The 9,718-nt window shown below is 43.6% G+C and overlaps 1 protein-coding gene across 6 annotated transcripts in view; it reads left to right on the top strand.

Moving 5' to 3' along the window:
* The window catches only part of LOC110503674 (SID1 transmembrane family member 2), a 31,039-nt gene extending 21,394 nt beyond the window's left edge, over positions 1–9,645 (top strand). For all 6 annotated transcript variants that reach the window (XM_036961488.1, XM_036961487.1, XM_036961485.1 and 3 more), the window contains 9 exons: positions 2,769–2,886; positions 3,138–3,274; positions 3,948–4,056; positions 4,291–4,367; positions 4,956–5,002; positions 5,618–5,723; positions 6,667–6,777; positions 7,142–7,255; positions 8,971–9,645. In XM_036961488.1, the coding sequence (XP_036817383.1) occupies positions 2,769–2,886; positions 3,138–3,274; positions 3,948–4,056; positions 4,291–4,367; positions 4,956–5,002; positions 5,618–5,723; positions 6,667–6,777; positions 7,142–7,255; positions 8,971–9,033 (882 nt within the window). In that variant the 3' untranslated portion in view covers positions 9,034–9,645. The remainder of the gene's footprint in view (positions 1–2,768; positions 2,887–3,137; positions 3,275–3,947; positions 4,057–4,290; positions 4,368–4,955; positions 5,003–5,617; positions 5,724–6,666; positions 6,778–7,141; positions 7,256–8,970) is intronic.
* Positions 9,646–9,718: the final 73 nt, after the last annotated feature.

Genomic DNA, 9,718 nt, shown 5'->3' on the forward strand with positions numbered 1-9,718 from the left:
CCCTGGTACAGGTAGGGTATTATAGCAGTGTGATCAACAATTAGAACATGAAATGAACACGTTGATATTTCCATGTATGGAAATCCTATCACCACCCATGATGTTGACATGAGGGTTTTGTCCAGATGAGATTTCCTACACACTATGGAACGTTCCATATTAGTAACCAGGTTTCCATCCCAACTTTTTATGTGCGTCAAGTACCGGTACGTGTCGTATAGAAGATTTGACGACATGCCTGATGGAAACAGCAAATTTGTCAGTAAACTTTCCAAATGGCGACTCAACTAAATACGCTAGACAAGGTGGGTTTTGTGTAGGTAAAATTAATTATGCGAGAAATTGCGGTGGAAAAGCCTTTTATGCGCAAAAGTTGCTAAAATAACCATCATATCGAGTCATGCAGTGATATGTTGTGTGGTCCTCCCACTATGATTAGGGAAAGCATAGTGGTTTATTAGGCTTCAGGTTAAAGAAGTTATGAATTTCACAGGGTGGTGAAAGTGAACGGTGACTTAGCTTGAGGCTGCTTTCCAATACAGTGCCTTGCGAAAGTATTCGGCCCCCTTGAACTTTGCGACCTTTTGCCACATTTCTGGCTTCAAACATAAAGATATAAAACTGTATTTTTTTATGAAGAATCAACAACAAGTGGGACACAATCATGAAGTGGAACGACATTTATTGGATATTTCAAACTTTTTTAACAAATCAAAAACTGAAAAATTGGGCGTGCAAAATTATTCAGCCCCCTTAAGTTAATACTTTGTAGCGCCACCTTTTGCTGCGATTACAGCTGTAAGTCGTTTGGGGTATGTCTCTATCAGTTTTGCACATCGAGAGACTGAAATTTTTTCCCATTCCTCCTTGCAAAACAGCTCGAGCTCAATGAGGTTGGATGGAGAGCATTTGTGAACAGCAGTTTTCAGTTCTTTCCACAGATTCTCGATTGGATTCAGGTCTGGACTTTGACTTGGCCATTCTAACACCTGGATATGTTTATTTTTGAACCATTCCATTGTAGATTTTGCTTTATGTTTTGGATCATTGTCTTGTTGGAAGACAAATCTCCGTCCCAGTCTCAGGTCTTTTGCAGACTCCATCAGGTTTTCTTCCAGAATGGTCCTGTATCTTCCCTGTCATCGCTGAAGAAAAGCAGGCCCAAACCATGATGCTGCCACCACCATGTTTGACAGTGGGGATGGTGTGTTCAGGCTGATGAGCTGTGTTGCTTTTACGCCAAACATAACGTCTTGCATTGTTGCCAAAAAGTTCAATTTTGGTTTAATCTGACCAGAGCACCTTCTTCCACATGTTTGGTGTGTCTCCCAGGTGGCTTGTGGCAAACTTTAACCGACACTTTTTATGGATATCTTAAAGAAATGGCTTTCTTCTTGCCACTCTTCCATAAAGGCCAGATTTGTGCAATATACGACTGATTGTTGTCCTATGGACAGAGTCTCCCACCTCAGCTGTAGATCTCTGCAGTTCATCCAGAGTGATCATGGGCCTCTTGGCTGCATCTCTGATCAGTCTTCTCCTTGGATGAGCTGAAAGTTTAGAGGGACGGCCAGGTCTTGGTAGATTTGCAGTGGTCTGATACTCCTTCCATTTCAATATTATCGCTTGCACAGTGCTCCTTGGGATGTTTAAAGCTTGGGAAATATTTTTGTATCCAAATCCGGCTTTAAAATTCTTCACAACAGTATCTCGGACCTGCCTGGTGTGTTCCTTGTTCTTCATGATGCTCTCTGCGCTTTTAACGGACCTCTGAGACTATCACAGTGCAGGTGCATTTATACGGAGACTTGATTACACACAGGTGGATTGTATTTATCATCATTAGTCATTTAGGTCAACATTGGATCATTCAGAGATCCTCACTGAACTTCTGGAGAGAGTTTGCTGCACTGAAAGTAAAGGGGCTGAATAATTTTGCACGCCCAATTTTTCAGTTTTTGGATTTGTTAAAAAAGTTTGAAATATCCAATAAATGTCGTTCCACTTCATGATTGTGTCCCACTTGTTGTTGATTCTTCACAAAAAAATACAGTTTTATATCTTTATGTTTGAATCCTGAAATGTGGCAAACGGTCGCGAAGTTCAAGGGGGCCGAATACTTTCGCAAGGTACTGTATATGTCTTATTCTGGTGACATGACGATCGATGCTCGGCTGCCATTTGACAAGTAAAAATTCTCTCTCTTTTGTCCATAAAATCTCACGTAGGCTATACCCGCACTGTATCTGCAAGCTGTTGGCTGGAACGCTCGTGCCAAGACCATAATGGGCACATTCCCTCTGTAACACAACATTTTTAGTGACAAAACCATCAGTTGAGTTGAAAATGTGATGGAAACCCATTTTAACTTGTATTTTTTATTCTGTACATTGGAATTTAAACGCGCACTCCCAGGGTGATTTTAATCAGACGCACAATAAAGACAGCGTTTCCATCTGAGTTGGATCTTCGTCAGGTCTTACTGTAAAACACCGCTACTTTAATAACCTCTAGAGAAATGAACATTGGATGGTCATATGTTTCTCGTTTTCTCTACAACATCACAACAGACTTTTTTTTTATCCACAAGTCCATTTGATGGAAACAGATGTCTGGTGGCAAAATGTGCATATTGTTTGTTTGTTTTTATGCTGATTTTAGAATGTTTGCATGAAATTCTGTCACCAATTGGATGGAAAGCCAGCTAGTGACGATGATATACTGTAATTCTGAGTCTCTGTCTCTCTTCCCCCCCTCCCTGTATGCAGGAGTGTGGCATCCCTAAGCACTTTGGGCTGTTCTACGCCATGGGCACAGCTCTGATGATGGAGGGGCTGCTGAGTGCCTGCTACCACGTCTGCCCCAACTACACCAACTTCCAGTTCGGTGAGACTAATGTCACGGTTGGATTATTGGGAGATCCGGAAGATACTGTAACACAAATCCTTAATAGATGGCTTTCTCAATCAGCCCAGATCGGTTCATTCTGTCTTGCCCAACTACATTGCTGTGACTCCAAGACAACACAAACAGATCTGGGACTCGGGGTACTTCACAGTAACTGTACTGGAAGATATTCTGTACTGTAGGAAACGTCATTAATGTCTCCCTTTCCTCCTCTGTCTCCTGTCTGTCAGACACCTCCTTCATGTATATGATCGCTGGGCTGTGCGTGTTAAAGCTGTACCAGAAGAGACACCCAGATATCAATGCCAGCGCTTACACTGCCTACGCCTGTCTGGCTGCTGTCATCTTCTTCTCTGTGCTAGGAGTGGTGAGTGACTAGGGGCGCGGACACACAGACAGGCAGACAAAACACTACAAACACCCAACTATACATTCATGTACATACTACCTCAATTAGCCCGACTAACCGGTGCCCCCGCACATTGGCTACCTGGGATATCTGCATTGTGTCCCGCCTTCCACCACCCGCCAACCCCTCTTTTACTCTACTGCTACTCTCTGTTTATCATATATGCATAGGCACTTTAGCCATACCTACATGTACATACTGCCTCAATCAGCCCGACTAACTGGTGCCTGTATATAGCCTCGCTACTGTATATAGACTCGCTACTGTGTATAGCCTCGCTACTGTTGTTTTTCACTGTTTTTATTTATTTACTTATCTATTGTTCACCTAATACCTTTTTTTTTTACTTAAAAATTCCACTGGTGGTCAGAGCCTGTAAGTAAGCATTTCACTGTAAGGTCTACTACACCTGTTGTATTCAGCATTTCACTGTAAGGTCTACTACACCTGTTGTATTCAGCATTTCACTGTAAGGTCTACTACACCTGTTGTATTCGGCGCACGTGACAAATACACTTTGAGTTGAACTGTAGACTCTGACATACAGAACCTATAGAATCATCATTCAGCAAGTGTCAAATTCCTGATGTATCCTGATGATGGTGTGTCTACCTGTGTGTGTTGTGTCCAGGTGTTCGGGAAGGGCAACATGGTGTTCTGGATCGTCTTCTCTGTCCTCCACATACTGGCCACCATGCTGCTCAGCACCCAGCTCTACTACATGGGTCGCTGGAGACTGGGTAAGGAGTCAATCAATCGCATGTATCTATCTTTTTTACATTAGCAATTGTCACCAAGTGCTTTACTTACTTTACCCAGCCTAAAAACCACATAGAGCAAACAATGCAGAGGCAGAAGCACAGTGGCTAGGAAAAATGACCCTGAAGACAGGAACCTAGGAGTTAGGAGTAGGGGCTAGGAAAGTTACAGGGCTATGGACAGGTGTCAGTCTATTCTATTTGTTTGTGTTTCAGATTCTGGCATCCTGCGCAGGATTGTGTATGTGATCTACACCGACTGTATCCGCCAGTGCAGTGGCCCCATGTATATTGTGAGTATACGTCAGGGGGGGGGGGAACTACTGCCCCCTCTCATTAAAGACACGGAAGTTCAAGGCCGACCGCGATACTGCAGGCATTGTTTGCATAAAACCAGAACCCCCCCATTATAGTGAATGACCACGATGATTGCCATTTTTCCAATCTACCAATAATTGCTTCTAACAAACCAGATGTGCAGTATGTCCTTGAACCAATTTATTTTTCAATCTCACACAGAAGAAGTTTAATTTAGTTTCTAATTGCAGCCTTCAGTAGCTCTGTTGGCCTTCAACTTGAGTTACTCAATGAGAGGGGAGGGCAGCAGCACTGGGCTAGGCTGCAACATCACTTCCTGGAGTAGCTCAAACTGCGTATCTTATGTCTCCATGAGACGCCATCTTAACCGACTTAATTTGGCTTCAATACACTATTGAGTCTTCACATAGGAATGAATGGTGTCGCGTGATCGATGGCTTTGTCCCATTCATATATACAGTCATTGGTATACTGTACATACACACACTGTATGGAGACTAATGTTACGAAAGATTCACAAATCCACAAGTAAACGTTTCTCTCTCTCTCTCACACTGTGTTAGGACCGAATGGTTCTGCTGGTGATGGGAAACATAGTGAACTGGTCTCTGTGAGTATTTCCTTCATTCACTCACTATCTTATTCCGACTGGACTGCCCTTACATGTGACACATTTTTTTAAAAAAAATTCGGTCAGGTTTGCAAAGTACAGATCTGGTATCTTCATTTGATCACTCTGTTGTCGCAGAGAATGTTCCTGCGCAGCATGAAATGCTAATTCTAGTGTATTAGGGTTTAAAAAGGCTTCTGTCCCGATTTCCGATTTAAAATGCCAGACTTGATTTGCCCGAGCAAAAAATGTATCAACCCCTACAAAAATGTCCATGAATTATAATCGACGTAACAATTCACATTTCCTGTTGCTGAATGATTTTTATTTTCCTGCTGTGAGAAACGGGGTCAAATTTAAGATGTCAGATCTGTACATTGTTTGACCTCATCGTGCCGTGTTCTTTATCAAAGGTCTTTCACACCTACTTTAAGTGATGCGTGTATGTCCCTTTCTGTCAATGTGATTTATTGCGACTCACTCAGCCTGATGAGGCAAGGTATCCATTTGCTCTGTAGAACAGTCATTACACACCCACAACCATGGGTGGAGACTTGAGTAGAGTCGACAACTCATCACTGACATACATTGTGTTGTTGTGTTCTGTCTGTCCAGGGCTGCCTATGGGCTACTAAAGACACCCAATGACTTTGCCTCTTACCTGCTGGCCATCGCCATCTGCAACCTGCTACTCTACTTTGCCTTCTACATCATCATGAAGGTGTGTGTGTGTGGGGTGGGGGGTGTCTAAGCTAGCATATGGGGTCTAAGCTAGCATATGGAATTGTTTTAAGATATTGTAGGATAAGGGTTTTTTAAAAAATGGATAATAAATCTTAACTAACTTCTGCTACTACAAAATAAAGATCTGTCAGTGTGATTCAGAGGCAGACAATAAGTTCATCTCTGCAGCTCCTAACACCCTTAGAATAGCTTCCAGTTTCCTCCATCTCCTCATCATCAAAGAGCCACTGCTCGTCACTCCTCACCATGCCAACGCCTTAGTCCTCTCATGGTGTATGATGTTCAGGGTCTCTCTCACTGTCACTCTCCAAAAGAGAAAACAGCGCCTCACCTCCCTGTACAAGTCAACCAGACGGCTCTGCTCCTGCGCAGGCAGGTGCTGGCTGTGCTCAACGAGCATGGCCTTGTGGCTGAGCTGGTTTTGTCCAGTACTGCTCGTATTCCCACAGACCCAGGCTGCTGTGCGGTCCATGATGCCATCCATGGTACAGCCTGGACAAATCGCTGGATGTAGTCGCTCATTATTGAGAAATGGATCAATCTTTCGAAAGCAAGTCACACTTCTAGTCTTGAGGTTGTTGCCACAAACTGAGTTCCAAATCAACATTGGCACCTAACAACCAAACATTCTCAGTTCAAAACATGCTCTATTCAATTGTGATAAAATGTCAATGTTATTGTATGGTTTTAGACTCACCATGGGAATGAAATAATGATTTTTAAATCAATGACTCTGGCTCTTAGCAACAGACATTCTAAATTCAAACATTCTACTTAATTGTGCTTTGTTTGACCTGTTGCCATATTCTAGTAGTATTGTGTGTATATGGAAAGTGCACATCGGACACATGAAACAACGTAGAACATGTTCCGGGTGTACAATCACAGATGATGTTGTGTTTCTGTGAATGTGTGTGTAGCTCCGTAGCGGTGAGAGGATCCAGTGCATGGCCATGGTGTGTATCCTCTTCACAGCCGTGGTGTGGGGCTTCGCTCTCTTCTTCTTCTTCCAGGGCCTCAGTACCTGGCAGGTCAGCACAGCCTTACAGATCAGTGGCTTCCACCACACGTCAGCCTTACACACCCCTCTTCGGGGGCCCCCAGCCATTCCATGTATTCAAACGGTTCCAGAGCTAGCACACCTGATTAATCAAACACTTGTCTGTGTAGGTAAGTTGAATCAGGTATGCTAGTTCTGGTGTACAACACAATTGTGAATGTTCTGGTGGTCCCTGACGAGAGGTTTGGGAACCCCTGTCTTATGGGGGTCATGGTATCTGTAGTATCACACTTGAAAACATCACATGTTTACACATCACATGTCATGGTCACATAACCCCAACATTCACCTTTCACTGTGGCACTGACGGCTTTGTCCCCTCTCTCCCGCCATAGAAAACCCCCGCCGAGTCCCGGGAACACAACCGGGATTGCATCGTGCTCTCCTTCTTTGACGACCACGACATCTGGCACTTCCTGTCTTCCATTGCCATGTTTGGTTCCTTCCTGGTGAGTGTGTGTTTGGTGTGTGCGTGCACGCCTCTGGGGAGGGTCATGCGACACTCATTTCATAGTACAGTCGTGGCCAAAGGTTTTGAGAATTACACAAATATTAATTTTCACAAAGTCTGCTGCATCAGTTTGTATGATGGCAATTTGCATATACTCCAGAATGTTATGAAGAGTGATCAAAGACCCTCTTTGCCATGCAAATGAACTGAATCCCCAAAAAACATTTCCACTGCCTTTCAGCCCTGCCACAAAAGGACCAGCTGACATCATGTCAGTGATTCTCTGGTTAACACAGGTGTGAGTGTTGATGAGGACAAGGCTGGAGATCACTCTGTCATGCTGATTGAGTTCAAATAACAGACTGGAAGCTTCAAAAGGAGGGTGGTGCTTAGAATCATTGTTCTTCCTCTGTCAACCATGGTTACCTGCAAGGAAACACGTGCCATCATCATTGCTTTGCACAAAAAGGGATTCACAGTTAAGGATATTGCTGGCAGTAAGATTGCACCTAAATCAACCATTTATCGGCTCATCAAGAACTTAAAGGAAAGCGGTTCAATTGTTGTGAAGAAGGCTTCAGGGCGCTCAAGAAAGTCTAGCAAGCGCCAGGACCGTCTCCTAAAGTTGATTCAGCTGCGGGATCGGGGCACCACTAGTACAGAGCTTGATCAGGAATGGCAGCAGGCAGGTGTGAGTGCATCTGCACGCACAGTGAGGTGAAGACTTTTGGAGGATGGCCTGGTGTCAAGAAGGGCAGCAACTTCTCTCCAGGAAAAACATCGGGACAGACTGATATTCTGCAAAAGGTACAGGGATTGGACTGCTGAGGACTTGGTTAAAGTCATTTTCTCTGATGAATCCCCTTTCCGATTGTTTGGGGCATCGGAGAAGACAAGGTGAGCGCTACCATCAGTCCTGTGTCATGCCAACAAAGCATCCTGAGACCATTCATGTGTGGGGTTGCTTCTCAGCCAAGGGAGTGGGCTCACTCACAATTTTGCCTAAGAACACGGCCATGAATAAAGAATGGTACCCAACACATCCTCCGAGAGCAACTTCTCCCAACCATCCAGGAACAGTTTGGTGATGAACAATGCCTTTTCCAGCATGATGGAGTACCTTGCCATAAGGCAAAATGATAACTAAGTGGCTCGGGGAACAAAACATAGATATTTTGGGTCCATGGCTAGGAAACTCCCCAGACCTTAATCCCATTGAGAACTTGCAGTCATTCCTCAAGAGGTGGGTGAACAAACAAAAACCCACAAATTCTGACAAACTCCAAACATTGATTATGCAAGAATGGGCTGCCATCAGTCAGGATGTGGCCCAGAAGTTGATTGACAGTGTGTGGCCCAGAAGTTGATTGACAGCATATTCTTGAAAAAGAAGGGTCAACACTGCAAATATACTCTTTGCACCAACTTCATGTAATTGTCAATAAAAGCCTTTGACACTTATGAAATGCTTGTAATTATACTTCAGTATTCCATAGTAACATCTGACAAAAATATCTAAAGACACTGAGGCAGCAGACTTTGTGATAATGAATGTCATTCTCAAAACTTTTTGCCACGACTGTATTATAAAATGGAGGGGAACACACAGATTTCACACCATGGACATGGTTATTGCTGAGCATTGATGAATACCTCCCATTCCTGACCCAAACATACCCAGATAGTGACTGACTCCTCTGCTTTCTCTGCCAGGTTCTCCTCACCATGGACGATGACTTGGACAACGTCCAGAGAGACAAGATTTTCGTCTTCTGAGAAAGCAACTCTCTGGCTCCGCCTTAACGTTTCCCGCTGCCCAATAGTGACACGGTGTTAACTGACACACCCAATGGCTTTGTCTCCCTGACTGCATGCGGGCTGGGCATCTCTCAGCCAATCAAAGAGTTGGGGAAGGTTGGAATCTGTATGAACACGTGGCGTGCCAATCAATAAGTCTGGTTCACCAAGACATGCTGACATTTCTCCTTCCTGCCATCCGATATTACTGTGGTCGTCGTGTTTTCTTATTGCGGATAAAGATGTTAACAGTACGAATGTAATTTATTTTATATTGCATCATTACTGACTTGCAACTCCATCAATGCATTTAAACATGTATAGTCTGTGTGCCTGTGTGGGATTGAGAACACACCTCATGTCCAGTCTGTCGGTGGCCTTTAATGTTCTAATCATGTGGTCTGTATTTATTTCTATGGCTCGGTCAGATACTGTACGCCGGATGGATCTGTCCCTGAGAGATCATTGATTGTATTGTAATTATTAACTACGTCCTTAGCTGGTGAGGAAAATATATTTTGCACTGTAGGATAAGAAACTATGTGGGACTATGTGATGGAACAGTTACTGAATAAAGTTTGTTCACAATGATAAAGGTGTCATCTTTAGTATTCATTAGTATAATCTGTCTCTAGGTTTTGTATTTTAAGTTACCGACAAGCAG

The sequence above is a fragment of the Oncorhynchus mykiss genome, chromosome 24, assembly GCF_013265735.2.
Source record: "Oncorhynchus mykiss isolate Arlee chromosome 24, USDA_OmykA_1.1, whole genome shotgun sequence".
Lineage (NCBI taxonomy): Eukaryota > Metazoa > Chordata > Actinopteri > Salmoniformes > Salmonidae > Oncorhynchus > Oncorhynchus mykiss.